The sequence below is a fragment of the Rhinoderma darwinii genome, chromosome 11 (assembly GCF_050947455.1).
Source record: "Rhinoderma darwinii isolate aRhiDar2 chromosome 11, aRhiDar2.hap1, whole genome shotgun sequence".
Classification (NCBI taxonomy): Eukaryota; Metazoa; Chordata; class Amphibia; order Anura; family Rhinodermatidae; genus Rhinoderma; species Rhinoderma darwinii.
Window position 1 is genome coordinate 19,285,125 of NC_134697.1, and position 17,276 is coordinate 19,302,400.

The 17,276-nt window shown below is 44.5% G+C and overlaps 1 protein-coding gene and 1 long non-coding RNA gene across 3 annotated transcripts in view; one reads left to right on the forward strand and one right to left on the reverse strand.

Annotated features, from left to right (window-relative positions):
* CPN1 (carboxypeptidase N subunit 1) overlaps positions 1 to 479 on the reverse strand; it is a 32,423-nt gene extending 31,944 nt beyond the window's left edge. Inside the window, exon 1 of the mRNA XM_075843098.1 lies at positions 119 to 479. Coding sequence (XP_075699213.1) covers positions 119 to 341 — 223 coding nt within the window. The 5' untranslated portion in view covers positions 342 to 479. The remainder of the gene's footprint in view (positions 1 to 118) is intronic.
* A 216-nt stretch (positions 480 to 695) lies between these two features.
* Positions 696 to 11,946, forward strand: LOC142664132 (uncharacterized). Of its 2 annotated transcripts, none has more exons than XR_012851206.1 (4): positions 696 to 1,288; positions 3,534 to 3,636; positions 9,322 to 9,521; positions 10,334 to 11,946. It is a non-coding gene; the product is annotated as an uncharacterized LOC142664132 (long non-coding RNA). The 2 variants fall into 2 exon arrangements; XR_012851207.1 differs by having other exon boundaries at positions 3,534 to 3,610.
* The last annotated feature ends 5,330 nt before the right edge of the window (positions 11,947 to 17,276 follow it).

Genomic DNA, 17,276 nt, shown 5'->3' on the forward strand with positions numbered 1-17,276 from the left:
AATAAAATAATACATTATCAGCACCCACATTTCCTTTGATATAATTTTAAAACACAAGTTACATCATCGCCAACATCACATAAGCGATGACGAGCCAGCACAATGCCCTCATACTTACACAATTCATGGATGCCAGGGTTGTCACTGAACTCAATGACATATAGATGCCTTCCTTGGTGGCTTCTGCCAATGCTGTAGATCCTGGTGATATATGGGCAGGCATTGTGAACGTCATACAGAGCCTGGATCAGCTCAGGGTAGCGGTGGTAATGAAAGCTGACTGGCACTGCCACCTTACACAGCAGGGCAAAGAGAAGGAGAGTGCACAACTTCACACTCATTCTTTCAGCTTTTTTCCATATAATACGTAACAGAGCGCTCCTGTTCTGTCCCTCTACAAGTGTGAACTGCAACCAGCCTGCTCCAGTTTCATAGAAAAGTGCCAGCCCACTGCAGCCCAGTGGATGGGACTATGTGAGGTGGACTAAGGAAGGAAAAAAGTTACTTTTGCAGAACTCCGCCCTAGACAGCATCCTACAGAGGGACTTACAGCGTTTGTTTGAGGAAACCCCCCTCCTCTTTCCCTCTGCCGTCCTCCCTGCAGCCCCCACCAGGTAAACCAAGCACCACTGACCTCCGCTCATTTATTAACCAGTCTGCAAATAGTCAATTAACTTGCGAGGCTGAATATTCACCGATTTGCTGCCATTATGGATATGATTTTTGCTACTTTGTAATCATGTTCACTACTTGTTTAGCACATGCATGTGTTTCGTTCACTTTTTCGGGTTTTGGCGCATCCAGCCGATGCAGTTTTTTTGTTGTTGTGTTTTTCCCCCTTTGGATAAGTTCACACGTAGCGTAAATACTGCAGATTTATCACAACGAAAATCCGCAGCATAATACAGTAGCAGCAGAGTGGATGAGATTTGAACAAACCTCCTCCACGCGCTGCGTAAATGATAAGCGGATAAAATTCTCAGAAACTGGCCATCGATGCGTTTTTTTTTAATCCGCAGCATGTCAATTGTATTTGCGTAATCGCTGCTTTTTTGTTGCAGGTTTTATCCATTGAATTCAATGGGGAGGTAACACCAGCAAGAATTAGTAGATGTTGCGATTTTTGTGGCAGAAAAGCTGCGATTCCGCCGCAAAAATCACGACTCAGAAAAAATAAATCTTCTACTTCAAATACTGCACACCAAACACAGGCTGCAGCGCATGGGATGAAACGTCGTCCCAGGAGGCCGAGCTGCAGGATGGCAGAGGGACGCATCGCCATGGCTACGTAAGTATGACAATTTTTTTAACGTGCAGTTTTCCACAGCGATTTTTTTAGCCCTGTGTGAACATAGTCTTTGACTTCCATAGGGAACAAATGCAGCATGAAAGTCCTGCGGTTTTTACAGCAGAAAATGGTGCGTAAATTGTTGCGTTTTTCCCAATGTTAGGAGATGGAGACATCTCCTATGAAAAACGCAGCAATTCTGCACACTTTCCGTAGCAGGAATTGACATGCCGTGGTACGAAATTTACGCACTGGAGGTCAATTTCTGCCCGGAAATTTTACGCAGCATGTGGAAGAGATTTGTTGAAATCTCATCCACTAAGCTGCTACTGTATTCTGCTGCGTTTTTTCCGGCCGGAAACGCGGCAATTCCAGAGCGTGTGGACGAGCTGAAGTCATATAAAAAAAATAACGTACCATCAATGGCGGCAAAACTGTGTGTATTAAAAGGGCACTTTTCCTGCAGTTTTTAGATTCAGTAATGATGTAGCCCAATCCAAGTGCGCTACTGTAAAATAAAAACTTTTGTGTGGCTATAAAAAGTGAGGAGATGAAGTTGTCCCCGTCCTGATACCCAAAAAGACTCCTTTGCTATATAAGAGAATGGCAGTAGTATAAATTGTAATAACAGAAGTGGGGGTCTGGCTCAAATTTAGCATTGGGTCCCAGAGGATTGGAGCTAAGCCTCTGATAACATAGAAGATGTTAACATCTTCTGCAACTTTCTAATATACTTTGTGTTTCAATTCCTTACCAAGATGTCTGCTTGCTGTCAATGAATGGAAACAGTCCTCTTTACATTCAGAGGTGGAAAACCTGAACAGATCTAATACTTCTGACAGCTGAGAAAAGGATGAAATTGCATCTAGTATAGACAATCCTCTTAGCAACAAACCCAACCTCTCTCCTGGGTTGATAGTTTGCTACAATGTACCAGTGCAGTTAAAATGTATGAGTCTGGAGTCCAAAAGCTTAAGCTTCCAGAGGATTGTCTAAAATCTACACTAATATGACAAATATTCTAAGTAAAAAATAAATAAATGCAAAATTATTAAATAGAATAAAGAAATAACAGTAAATATAATGAATGTGGAAAAAGTACAACACAGATAATTTCTAAAATACAATAAGGTTTATTTTGTAAAAGTTAATAAACAGGATAAAACATACATATTTGGTGCCCCTGTACTCACAATAACTTGAACAATACAGTTTTGCCACCTATTGGTGAAAGATATATTATATCAAGTATAAAATTATAAAATCGTTTTATTTTCCATTCTACCATTATAAAAAATTCATGCCACCATATATGTACCCGTAAATGATCCATTAAATATGTACAACTCATCCCGCAAATTAAAAAAAACAAGGGCGCAAATACAGGTAGATCTATAGCCTTAAAAATAAAAAAAAGTTCTGGCTGACGGAACGTCAGGAGGCAAAAACTAATATATTCACTTGGTTGGCTCGTCCTTTGGTGGTTGTCCCATAAAGACAAATCCTGTCCGTATGCCCTGTTAAGTCATACAAAGTCATAGAAGGGGGTCCTTCACTCAGGACCCCCACTAAAAGCCGTGGAGAGCTGCTCTATAAGGGTATGCTCCCATTGGTTGGATACGCTGCCTAAAATTATGCATAGTTTCCGACCTAGGACCCACAGGGAATTCTGCCCGCAAAACCAAATTATGGTGCAGTTTTTCCAGACAGAATTCCCGCTGTAGAAACCAGTGCTTTAAAAAAGAAAAAAAAAAAAAAGGCCAATACTTACCCCTGGCTGTCGTCATGGTGACGCGTCCCTCTGTTCTCCATGCAGTCCGGCCTCCTGGGATGACGCTGCAGAAAATCGGATTGGCTGCAGCAGTCACATGAGATGAAACATCAACCCAGGAGGACGAACTGCACGGAGAAAAGAAGAAAGCGTCGCTATGACAACGGCCTGGGGTAAGTGTCAGCTTTTTTTATTAATTTTAAACCAAATGTTTCGATTTTTGCCGCGGAATTGCAGTGTTTTTGTAACACTTGTTATTTGTTGCCAGTTTTACATGAATTCAATGGGGAAAACTCGCAACAGAAGAGCAACGAATCCACGCCATATATTGGCATGCTGTGGATTTAAAATCCGCACCGCAGTGCAATTGATTAACGTTTTTACCGCAGTTTTTTTTCTGCAGCGTGTACATAAGATTTATTCAAATCTCATTCACTTTGCTGCTACTGTAAATGCTGCAAATTTTCCGCACAGAATTCCGTTGCGAAAATTCCACAGCTTTTACACTACGTGGGAACCCGGCCCCGGTGAGAAGAGCTGAACCCCAGGAGGTAAGACAAGCTACGACCACTTTACGGTATGTACGCCTTTGCAACAATTTATTTTTATTGCTGCTGCATAAGTATAGAACAAGTATCATGGAGCGTACATAGGTCTGCATAGGAGCTGTAGATGCAAAACGGCAGATTTTTTTTTTAGACTTTGTGATATTCATGATATTAAACTTCATTTTCTGAGTTGAGATCTGCGTTTTTTTTTTTCATAAACTGCAAACACATGTTCTGCCAGGGGAAGTGAATTACACAAATAACATAATGTTCTCTTTGTATCTCGCCTTGACCTACGTCTCCTGCGTACCACTGATATTCTGGTGTAATTGAGCTGTACCTATGGCTGGACTGAATGTTACAGGTCATGTTATTTTGGAGAGATGGCGTTGTTTTCTTACCACATATAGGGCCTCATGTAGAAATGGTGTTGAAAAAAAGGCAAAAATGGCGCATATACTACACCATAGCACAAAAGTTGTTAACCGTCAGACATTTTCGGGCACGGCTGACACAAATGCGCACTATTTTCCTTTTCCATTTTTGACATGTAAATTTTATACGCAACCCCTTCATGTATGGGAACTGCACCTCTCCTATAACAACTTTTTGGATCCTGATACCAGATATCATAGTCTACCACGTAACGATTTTGAGATAACAGAAATCACATACTTATGGTTAAAACCATCCGTCAGCAAGCGACGGGATCTGGTCAAACAGGTTGAAATTTAACCCATCCAATCCTATTGTTTTCAATGAGATAAGCGGCAACAGATGTACCTGGTGGCTGCTTATCTCCCTTTCCTTAGAAATAAGACTGGTTGCTCATTAAGGAAGATAACGGTCAACCAAAGGATAAATTAGCCAACATCTATTATTAATGTCTATGGCCAGCCAGGGGAATATTTGAAATAAAATAAGAAATGTAAACCAGGAATAAAAAAACTGTAAAAACAAATGTAAATGCATAAAAATGATTTGCCGCTTTAACTTAAGAATGACACCTGGTGTAAGATAAATCAGGGCAGCTGAGCGTATATATATATATATACACACAAACTCAGCTCTGCATGATAAATGGGTTTGTGTGGAGGTTGGTACGCCCAGGTACCAAGTGGGAAGGCAGTGAATGTGCTTTCAGGTGGTCTACATAGATTTCTGGCACAGATCATAGCATTGCTTAATCCTAGGTTCTCAAGTTGTGCTACGTGTAACTCCAGGGGGTACACACTATGTCTTTAGGGTGTCCTCGTACTGTCCTCTTGCTGTGCTTTTAATATACGCAGCATTATATGATCGTAGCCTTGCGGGTACTTGGATGTAGTTTATTTAGTAGGAAGAGGGTACTTGCCTTAGAAACATTGAAAAACACTGGTGTAGTCATGTATGTATTCATCCTACCGCTATTTCTCTGTTCTCCCAGGGAAGCCGAGACTTTATGTAGTGTTACGGATTGATTTTAATTATTGAGCTACAGCTGCAGTCCAAATGAATATATTGAGTTGCATGCAATCTTGTGGGCTGCAGCTGTCACACAAGAGTTAAAATTGACCAGTAGCGCTGCAAAAAGTCTAGGTGTAGCCCTGGCCTTAGGGCTACACCTAGGTTGTGAATCAATTTCACCTGCTTTGGTGCAAATGAAAGTGACCACAGGTGCACTGGAGAGGCATCAGCAAGACAACACTCAAAAAGGGAATGGTTTTGCAGGTGGTGGCCACAGGCAATTTCTCTCTCCTTATCCTTCCTGACTGATTCTTCTCTAGTTTTTCTAGTGTTATTGTCACTACTGGTAGCATTAGGCCGTATCTGAAGTCCATTCATGTTATACAGGTAGTCCAGCTCCTCCATAATGACACATCCAAACGTGTCATCGCAAGAAGGTTTGCTATGTCTCCCATGGAACAGATACCAGGACACGGACCATTATACGAGGTTGAGCCGGGCAGGGCAGTAGAAGGCCATCGACCCATCAACAGGAGCGATATCTGCTCTTTTGTGCAAGGAGGAACAGGAGGAGCATTGCCAGAGCCCTACAAAATGACCTCCAGCGGGCTACTGGATACTGACCATACTGTCAGAAACAGACTCGATTAGGGTGGCATGAGGGCTCGACATCCTGTAGTGGGACCTGTGCTCACAGACCAGCCCCGCGCAGCTCGATCGGTATTCGCCAGAGAACACCAAATTTGGCAGGGGAGGCATATCTGTGGAGGGGCACACAATGACTGCTGTTAGCTACCTGGATGAGATCCTCAGAGCAATTGTCAGACCTTACGCTGGTTCAGTGGACCCTGGGTTGCTCCTGGTGCAGCACAATTACCGGCCTTATGTGGCTGAGTGTGTAGGCAGGTCATGAATGACGAAGGCATGGTGCTCTATTTTCCAGCAAAAACTATGGAATCGCCGATGAAGGCTCTTAACGGAGCCTCCGACGCAGATGTGAGCATAGCCTAAGGTGTTGGGCTTTTAGTATACTTAGAATGTGTGATCATGGGACATTTACAAACAATTCTTTCTTTATAGAGTTATCTCCATAGGCACTGCACTTTCAACAAACTTTGCATAAATTAATAAATAAATAATTAATAAATTAAGTTATAAGAAACTTTGTAATATATATTATTAGAAAAATATGCCTCTTCCTCCACTTATCAGGTCCCCCCTTTAACTGTTTGCTCACGCTGAACTTTTTTTCTGTCTCTTCAAAAGAAGATTGGCTCTCAGCTCACTAAGGGATTAGGTTACAGCTGCTCATAGAAGTCTATGGAGAGGGGAGGGGCAGGACAGAGCAGCAGCAGAGTGAGAGAGAGGGGCAGAGAAACACAGAGATGCTGCTGCAGTTTCCTAGCACATTTTATATCTCACCCCAGTGATGAATTTACAGCTTCACTGCTCATTACTGCTTTATGATATCCCCCATACTGCTGCTGCCTTTGAGGTTGGCTACAGAGAAATAGGAGAGCAGTTCTCCTCATTCAATGGGACAGATTTACTAAGACTGGCGTTTCATACGCCAGTCTTAGCTATCTGCTACACTGGAGTAAGATACAACGGATTTATTAAGAAGCGCACGCCTCTTAATAAATCTATTGTCTCTTACTGCTGGCTGTGCGGCGCAATGACCGCTGCCATGCGCCATCCATCCCCACCCCACAGGACATGAAGTAAAAACAAGCGTACTCACCTCGCCGCTCCTGTTCTCCCCTTTGGCTCCATCGGCATGTGGCAGGTCATACAAGGTCCTGACGCTACCCGGCATCTGGACCTTGTGTGAGCCACTGCATGCTGAGGGGACCCAGAGGGGGGAGGGGAAGAGGAGCGGTGAGGTAAGCATCGTTTTTTGTTTTTTTTAATTGTCTGAAGAGGGTTAGGGTGATAAATTTATGCCAATGTGTGCAGTGTATAGAAGACATGAGCAGTTTGGCTCCGTTCACTAGCTCAGAGACAACAAAGAATTAGAAATAGAGGCTGCAGAGGGGAAAACTGCTAAATAATGCAGAAGACAAGTCATATAAATGGTCAAAAATAATGTTATTTCTGATGTTCACACATATGACAGCTTATTCTGAAAATTCACTTGAAATGACAGGTACGCTTTAAGTGGAAAAGCCTCTTCCTGGTCATCATCCAGAAGGAGAACCCCATTCTTATTTAGCATGGAAACCATAATGCAGAGTGGTGAATTTCCTGGAATATTGGACAATGGAAATTTAGAAAAGTTCTCTATAAGTCGTCTTCATATCCTTTTAAGTGTAACTAAATGTTCAACAAACTTCTGACATGTCATAGTGTCATGTAAGAAGTTTTGATTGGTGGGGGTCCGAGCACTGAGACCTCCACCAATCTCTAAAACGAAGATGCAGAAATGCTCGTGTGAGCGATTAGCCGCTTACTTTCTGTTTGGCTTTTTCCGGAAAGCCGATGTAGCGGTTTACACTTTAAAGGAATTTTAGTCACTGTTAATACTATAATTTGATCGTATTATGTCATTTCAAGGTAAAAAATCTTAGAGGATATTTATTGTGATTTCATACCTTTGCCGTGGTCACCAAAGCAGCAACTAGAGATACAAATTGTCTTAATAGCCAATTCAATATTTTATTAGATATGAAGGTTTGCTACTTCCACTTGAGTGCCATATAATATATTCCAAGAGATACTGCAAGAAGATCCAATGGAGATATTGATAATGGTCCTACTTTACCCTGGTCCTGTATTCTCACCTGCAATATCTTTACTCTATAACATGATTTCCCTATTCAAAATATTTATGTTGGGCACTACAGGAATCCCTATTGGTGAGTGGACCCATTAAACCATCCTATTATGTTTTTGTCCGCTGACTTTAGTTATTTAATCGGTAACATAATTAGATATTTTATGATCCTGCGTAACCTCGAACATAAAGAGCAATTTTACCTGAGAAAATGTAGCCTGTAGGCTCTGTAACATAAAATGGTTCACATTGCATGGTGTGAACGACACCTGTATTGTAATCTGTGGATGAGCTAGGATACTTAATGGGAACCTTTCAGGAGGATTTATACCCTCGAACCACCACCAACCTATTATCCAGAACGGTAATAGATGCTCAATGATGCCCTTGGTTATTCTTGCCGATGCAGCATAATGTAGAAAAATAAGTTTAATAACTTTGTGCGCTGTATGCAAATTAGATGAGTCATGAGAGTGGTGCCGCTCTTCTTTAGAGTCTCGGAGGGTGGTGCCGCTCTTCTTTAGAGTCTCGGAGGGTGGTGCCGCTCTTCTTTAGAGTCTCGCTGGCCTGTCCTCTTTCTGGATTGATTGACGTCCCACAGGCTGGGATACCTCATCACAAGTAATCTCCTGCGGCATCCAGTGCAAGTGCAGTGCACAGACAAGGCCTGGACCAATACCCCCTCACTGCGCATGCTGCATAAACAGGAATATACAAGGGCATCATTGGGCATCTATTACTGTCCTGGATAGCAGGTTGGTGGTGGTTTGGAGGCCTAAATCCTCCTGACAGGTTCCCTTTAAGGGTACGAACACACACGGCGTATTCAGGGCGGATACGCTGCGTCAATCTGCGCAGTGTATCCGTCCTGTACACCGCAGGGAATGCCGTCCGAAAAATTGCACAACATTGTAAAAATAAAACGTTCATACCATCCCATACCAATTCCATGTGATTGGCTGCAGCAGTCACATGGGATGAAAGTCATCCCAGGAGGCTGGACTAGAGAAGAAGCGGAGAACTCTGGGTAAGTATAACTTTATTATTTTGATTTCTTAAATGTCGCAACACACACCACTTTGTTGCGGGTTTAAGCACCCCATTGAATTCAATGGGAAAACCCACAACAGAAGAGCTGCGATTACACAGCATTAATTGACATGCTGCGGTTGAAGAAACGGCACCGTAGGTAAATTTATGGGAGGTCATTTTTCCGCAGTGTGGGGATGAGATTTGTTGAAATCTCACCCACACTGCTGCTACTGTAATACGCTGCTGATTTTCCGCAATGAATCCGTTGCAGGAAAATCCGCAGTGTTTACGCTGTGTGTATTCCTACCCTAAAGGTTTGAAAAAGATACTCCATGATGAAATTCTGAGTTAATAGATTAAAGTCCCCCTGTTCAGGATCCTGAAGTAGAGAGAGAGGAAAAAAAAGGACCAAATTGCTAGGCGCTGCTGTACTAATTTTGTTTTAATATATGAATGAAAACAGGCTACGCGTTTCGACGCAGGACATGCGTCTTCATCAGGCCATTCACCGGCTCTTGGACCTGGGCAGCAGCTATACCTCGGATCTGTCTACATACACCCTGGGTGTGTCTCCTCTTCACGCATCTCCATAGCGGTGATCTGCATGGAGGTTTGACTCATACCTTTCAACAGCGTTGTGCCTGGTCAGCATAACCTCCCCAGGTGAGCATAATTTGCCTTAGTGTTTCGTTTTCCCATGACCCTTGGATAATTGCACTATGTGGCGCCGTGTGTTTTTTCTCTTTGTCTAGTGTTCAGGATCCTTATATATCAGCCAGAGCGGAGAACGGCTCCAAAGAGTATCTAAAGGGCACCTAATTTCAATGGAAAATGTGTAATACTTCATTTCCCCTAGGGTGGTGCTGTAGAGGAAATAAACACTTTCCCTCCCTCAGATCGCAACTGATCGCTGATGGTTCCAGTAGTGGAATACTCTGTGATCAGTTTATGATTTTGGGCCCCTACTAAGGCCGAATTCACATTAGCGTCTTCGATCCGTGATATACGGTCCGCATGTCAGCAATATTTCCCTGACTGAGCACACTGCAGGGAGGCGGGCTCTTATCGTCATAGTTATCTATGACGCTAGGAGTCCCTGCCTCGCTGCGGGAAAACTGTCCCATACTGTAATCATGTTTTCAGTACGGGACAGTTTTGCACAGCGATGGAAGGGACTCCTAGCGTCATAGATAACTATGACGCTAGGAGCCCGGCTCCCTGCACTGTGTTCGATCCAGGAAATACTGTCGGCATATGGTCCGTATATCACGGACCGAACACGCTCGTGTGAATCCGGCCTCACAAGAAGGAGTTGTCTTAGGTAGAAAACCACGTTAAATACCTACACACATGAAACGTCCCTGTCTTGTTTTACGTTGTGGAGGACGGTTGGATCCAGTCCTTCTGGGCTTTGCACTCCTATCCTTGCAATTGCAAGTTATTCTGGTGCTGTGTTCTCTTGTTTTGTATTCCAGGTATGACTGGCATTCAAGATAAATCTTCAGATATTTTCATGGATTACTCTCCTTGGAGATTACATAGTGGGAGGTTGGTTAAGGAAATTGATGGAGAAACCTGGAATTATTCTTCCTCCACTATTGGCTGCAGATTTGAAGCTCCTCTACCTAATCTTAGCTCCAATGCAGAAGGTAAAAGAAAACAGACCCGCATCATACTACGGAAAGGCTGTAAACACACGCTAGGCCAGGGATTGAATGACATGAAAGCTTTGGCCTTCTGCTCTCTTTGGTGTTCTGCTGATCAGCGGTGGAGCTCGGCTCTTTGAACCTCACTTCCCAGAAGCTTTTGACTTTGATCTCTGTCCAGCACTTTTGGTCTTTGTTCTGCGTGTCAAGCAATTAACAAAACCAGCAGTACCCACACAGCTAAAAGTATACAACGACAACAATCATCCTCAATTAACTAATGGATTCCACTGGCATTTTATACAACAAAAAGAGCAAAAAGAAAACAAACACGCCATGGTTTGTAAATGAACCTTTTCTGTGAACGAATCGATCCAAAAGAGCGCTTAGGACAGTTTACTTACAATGGGCATGTGGCTTGGAAAATTCAATCAATTGGAGGACAACTGGCTGGATTTTGGCCCCAATCAGATGGCCAGTTTGAGCCGGCTATTTACTCTCAGGGATATTTTATATGATGGAAGCAGGAAATAGTTTATCAGGTTGGACATCCAATGGAATCAAATCACTTTGATCATTTAATTATTATTTTTTTTCAGAAATAGTGCCACATTTGTCCATAGGTCGTGTCTGGTATTGCTGCGTTCAAGTAAATGAAGCTGAGCTGCCAGGGTGGCGCTTTGTCTGAAATTTGGTTTATAAAAATAAATGAGAAAATAAAATAGTATAGTAATAGTAATATAATATAAAAAGCAAAAAGGAAAATAAAAATAATAACAGATAAATCAGAAAAATTATATTTCTTATAATATTTAATAGACAAACCACTCTCCAAGATAAACAATTGCACGGTTTATATAGAATCGAATCCCAAATCATTTGTGATATTATAATGGCCTTTACTTATTTACAGGACTTGGGGCTCATGCACACAGGAGCAGTGTTTATAGTATTTTTTTTTTTCGATGTTCGCAAGGCTATTTGGGACTTTTTACCTATAGGTAAACTGTGAAGAAGCGAGTGAGTCATGGTAGTGTCGTGATTTTTATGCCATGGAGCATTGACAGGATCAGCTGAAGTCCTGTGAAATCAGGAAAGCTCCAAATAAATGGCTCTTGCACGGAGCCCTAATACATTTGTGTCCTTAGGCTAGGGCACCATGGCGCAACCACAATGTTTTCTAATGGGAGAGAAGTTATGGGACAGTCGCAAGATTCCAACCGTGTTAACCATCAAAGTCGCTGAAACGCTACGGTAACCCGTCATTATCCTGCGACTGTCACTCCACTAAAAGTCACAGTAAAGCCCTAGGATGGCTTCCATATTACGTACAATTAGGGCACATTCACCCGTAGCGGAATTGCTGTTGAATTCCGCAGTGGAATTCTCCAGCGGCCGTTTTTTACATTTGTTTCTATACATTTTTAGGAGAGTTAGTTCAGAAGTTGCAGAAAATAACTGTACGGAAATCAGGCTGCGGTGCAGAATTTTCCCTCCGCAGCAGCTCATGACATTGCGGAGAAGATGCGGAATTTCACTGCGGTTTTCAGCCTTTGCAATGCAAAAACTGAAATCTGTGGCAAGTCCGCTGTGATATCCACAACGTCTGAATTACCTGTCAAATATGCAAATGTTGGTGCAGATTTTTTGCGTAATTGCCCCAAATCTGCACCAACATTTGCAGCGGAAAAATCCTGCCACATCTGAATGTGCCCTTATTAAACTATATTGTTGTCTTGCGAGCCAAAAGGTAAACCTATTTACTTGTATAGATGTTGCAGCGATTATTTGAGTTTGTGATTTTTTACATTTAGGGGGGATTCACACGAACGTGTATTCGGTCCGTGCGGGCCGCGTGGTTTTCACGCGCCACGCAAAGACCAATACAAGTCTATGGGGCAGTACAGACAGTCCGTGCTTTTTGCGCAGCGTTTGTCTGCTGCGCAAAAAACGCGACAGGTTCAATATCTCCGCGTATTTCGTGCATCACGCACCCATTGAAGTCAATGGGTGCGTGAAAACCACGCAGGTCGCACGGAAGCACTTCCGTGCGAACCAACTGAAACAGCGCACCAGCTGTCAAAAGGATGAATGTAAACAGAAAAGCACCACGTGCTTTTCTGTTTCCAAACATCCAAATGGAGTGTCTTTGAGATGAGCGAACCGAACTTCACCGGGTTCGGCCGAACTCGTTTTGGCCGAACCCGGCAAAAAAAATTCCGGTACGCGACGTCAGGAGATAGTCACTGTCCAGGGTGCTGAAAGAGTTAAACTCTTTCAGCACCATGGACAGTGACTACCGATCCCAATAAACATGAACCTGTAAAAAAAAACGAAGTTCTCACTTACCGATAACTCCCGGCTTCTTCCTCCAGTCTGACCTCCCGGGATGACAATTCAGTCCAAGTGACAGCTCCAGCCAATCACAGGCCAAGCACAGGCTGCAGCGGTCACATGGACTGCCGCGTCATCCAGGGAGGTGGGGCCCGATGTCAAGAGAGGCGCGTCACCAAGGACGCGTCACCAAGGCAACGGCCGGGAAGTTCTCGGTAAGTACGAACTTTTTCTTTTTTTTTTAACAGGTTTCTGTATATTGTGTTCGGCATTCACTGTCGAGGGTGCTGAAAGAGTTACTGCCGATCAGTTAGCTCTTTCAGCACCTTGGACAGTGACGGGCGTCGACTAGCCTCATCTCTATGATGGCGGCTGCGCGAAAATCACGCAGCCGCGCATCATACACGGATGACACACGCAGCTGTCAAATGTTTTTTGCGCGCGCAAAACGCTGCCTTGTTTGCGCGTGCAAAAACGCAGCGTCCATCTGTATCTGCCCTTACAGTTAAGAAATATATGGTAGATAGTAGATATCAGAGGGTTGAGCCATAAGATATTAAAATGCCAAAATATCAAGTTATGCTAAGATATGGAAACGTATAAATATGTGTTTGTTATTAATGACTACATTTCTGCTACTTACTTCACCCAACTCCACCACTCATTTGCTCTATCCGTGTCAACCGACTGTCACCCGTAGTATGGCTACCGGCGCTCATTGATGATGTCACTCGGGTTCCCTCACTGTCAGACCCCTCACTGTCCTTGTTCCCAGTGCAGGCGTTTCTAAAGGGAGTGCAAAGGTTGACATCTCACCCAGGCCCTAGAGAACGAGGGGACTCAAAGGGTCCCTTTGCCTCATAAGAGGACACAAGAACTATAAATGATGGTCGATAGTTTGGAACCCTGTTATAGATTTTGCATTCGGGCCCAAGAGCTTTAATTTAACTGGATATTCCCAAGATTAACATTTATCACCCATCCACAGGATAGGTGATAAATGTCTGATCGCTGGGAGCCCTACCAATCACTAGAACGAGGGTCCCGAGCCCCCTGTTCTTCCTTACAGCACGAACACGATGAGGAGCTTGAACAGAGCGCTGAACAAGCATGCATGCTTTTGCTCCATTCAAAGTCTTTGTGACAGATACAGACAGCGAATACAGAGCTCAGCTGTTTCCATCACCCCCATAGACATTGAATAGGGTGGCACCGCGCATGCTCGTCCTGCGCTCCACTGTCTGCCTCCTCCTGGATGTTCCTGGCTCCCAATGTCAGACTCAGGTTCCTTGGACCCACCAGAGGAAACGATTCTGAAGTCCACTCTCCATCTATACAGAACATGTGGACGTCCATTATTAATTGCATCGTAATCTTTGTTGTTTTTTATTGTACACACAGGACGTATCATCAATAAAGTCTAATAGGTTATTTGTGAATCATCCCCTAAGAAATAGACCCTAGTGGCAAGTGATTGGCTCCAAAGTCGCCTCCAAATGGGGCTGTCTTCTGCTGGATAATTGGGGTCCATAATTGTGTCAGAGCCAGGGCCCAATGAGGGATCCCTTGGTGGGCCAGTCCAACCCTGCTGGTGTCTGTTTTTGTGGTTGTGAGGTCCTGACCCTCGGATTCCCCTGCTCCCTGATACCGCTGCCAGCACATATTCGGCACCGACCCCTGATTTTGCATTAACCTCCCTTTCTCCCGCTGATAACTTTAGTGCAGTTTCCCCCAAGCAAAGTCTATCTTGTGGACCAAGACGTGGGGAGTAGCCGGCAGCAAAGACCATACCTCTGTGAATGGGCTGAGTCTGCTGTATTATTGATATATAATGTGACTCGCTCTTTAATATCTATTATTCACTCCACCACTACTGAATATAATACCTGAAGGCTTCGCTGGATTCGGCTATAATAATCAGTAAACATCAGCAATTTGAAATTGTGATCGAATTTTTTAACTCTGAGAAAAAATGACTATTGTAAATGGGATGACAGAATGAATGGGGGAGGGTGGGACGCAGTTCTGCTCGGAGAGGGGGTGCATTACAAGAGTGAGTCACTCACAGCGCTTGGCTCTTGCGCTCTGCTTTGTTTTGTATTCAGTAATGTAATAAGGATTCGTTCCATGGGCTTTCTTTTAAAGTTTATATTTAAACTCTGGATAGCATCTGCTAAGTCAAAAAATGTTCCTTACAATAAAAGATCTATTGGATAGAAATTTATGGAGAAAAGCTGAGCACCTGCTATGATGAAGGCATACGAGTAGTAGGAGGGGAGAAGGGGGTGCTCGGTGGTAGATCAGTGCCCACCCTGAACATCCCTCACCACTAAATGTAATACTGCAAAACCATCAAGACTCTAACACCATCTTCTCCGTCTGTATCACCTGTCTGCTACTTGTGATCAAGGCCATACATAGCGTACAGGTGACCCATCCCGCTGCTATGGGGCCCATGAAGAGACGGGAGCTTAACTCAGGACCAGCGTGAACCTGCCAGGGTGACCCCGTTCTAAAAGTCCTGCAACCTTGGCAAATGGGCAGCGGGACTATACAACTATTCTCTCCTACAAGGACTAAAGATGGGAAGGAGAAGGCAAACAAGTGCTCCTGTTCTGGGATGAGGATGTGATGATGTGAATTAGCATGAGGAAGAGCTCCGTTTCAAATTCTGCTATGGGACCTATCTCTTCCATTTACCCCTAAAAGAATGTTTTAATGTATCCTTGTATAGATCCATAATATGGCACCTATAGCTGCGTGTCTCCTTATGGACCCATAGGGACTCCGTGTGCCACCGTACAGGGTCCATGGACTCTTATCACTACTTTAACTCTTTACTAAGGGAATACTAAGTGGTTATAGAAAATAAAATTAGTTCATACTGCTGTGAAAAAATAATGTTCCCATATTGTCTCACTGAATGGTCCCTGATCTTATAATAAATGATATTACAAATGGAACCTGAGTAAACATATAGGACATTTTTTGATTTATTACTTAGCTATTTATTTATTGGCCTTTTCAATGATTAACTTTTATCGATCAGAGATTGACCCAGGGGCGGACATACCGCATGTGCAGCCGGTGCAGCTGCACAAGGGCCCCGCGTGGGAAGGGGGCCCGTTCAGTGGCGTAACTACCACAGTAGCAGCCGTAGCAGCTGCTACGGGGCCCGCGGCATGGGGGGGCCCGTGTCGCCCTGACAGGCACATTACATTTTATGTACCAGGCCTGGCGGCACGGGCCCCCTCATGCCTAGTAGCATCACAACACTAGGCATGAGGGGAGGGAGGGGGCGGGGGCCCGGTGATAGCCGCCACACTGCACTACCAATCGGGAGGGAGGGGGCGGGTGCCCGGGCCCGGTGATAGCCGCTACACTGCACTGCCAATCTGGCACAGATGAATAGGACAGGACGGCGATGCTGGTGGTAGGAGGAGCGCTCAGGCAGGGGAGAGGACAGGGGGCGGTGCGACGTAAGACTTCGGGCGGCTGGACAGTACAGTCAGGACTGCCGGAGAACTCATAGGATGAGCGGAGGACAGACACAGGACGAGTGGAGGACGTGCAGACTGCAGAGGACAGGTAGATGAAGTTAAAAAGTTCATGTCAGAAGGGAGAAGTTTTTATGTAGAAAAATCTGCCTCATAATTCCTTCCGGAATTTTGAGGCATATTTTGACCTGCCGGTAGAACACTTCCCGCGTTTTTCATTGCGTTTTTTGTGGCGTTTTTCGGCCATCGGGCCGTGGGCAGGGAAACGCAGCAAAAAACGCATTTTCTGCCTGCCATTGTTGTCAATGGGAAGTCAGAGACAGAAACGCCCGAAGAAAGGGCATTGCGCTTCTTTTTCCCGCATGCGGTTTTTACTGCTCGCAGGAAAAATTTCATGGATTTCAATGGGAGGCACTTTCTGACGTTTTTCGCGAAAAAAACCTCAGTGTGAACTCCCCCTAACACAGGGGCGTAACTACTGCTATAGCAGCCGTAGCGGCTGCTACGGGGCCGCGGCATGAGGGGGCCCGCGTCACCTGCCGGCACGGGCCCCCACCTTGGCCGGAATCTCCGCTAGCTGCCGCTATGGCTGCTACAGCGCGACGCCACTGAACACTACGGCAGAGCAGGGAGGTATCTCCCCGCTCTGCCATTAAACATAAGACATGTATCCCCTATCCACAGGATAGGGGATACGTGTGTGATCGCTGGCATTGATAGGGAGAACGGGGGACCGAAAGTCCCCTGAAGTTCTCCATCACAAACCTCGGACTTCCGGGGTCTGTGTCGGCAGCTCCGTAGAAATGAATGGAGCGCCGGTCACACTTGAGCTGCGCAGACACCGGAAGTCAGAGGTGAGTGATGGAGAACTTCGGGGGACTTTCGGTCCCCCGCTCTCCCTATCAATGCCAGCGATCACACATGTATCCCCTATCCTGTGG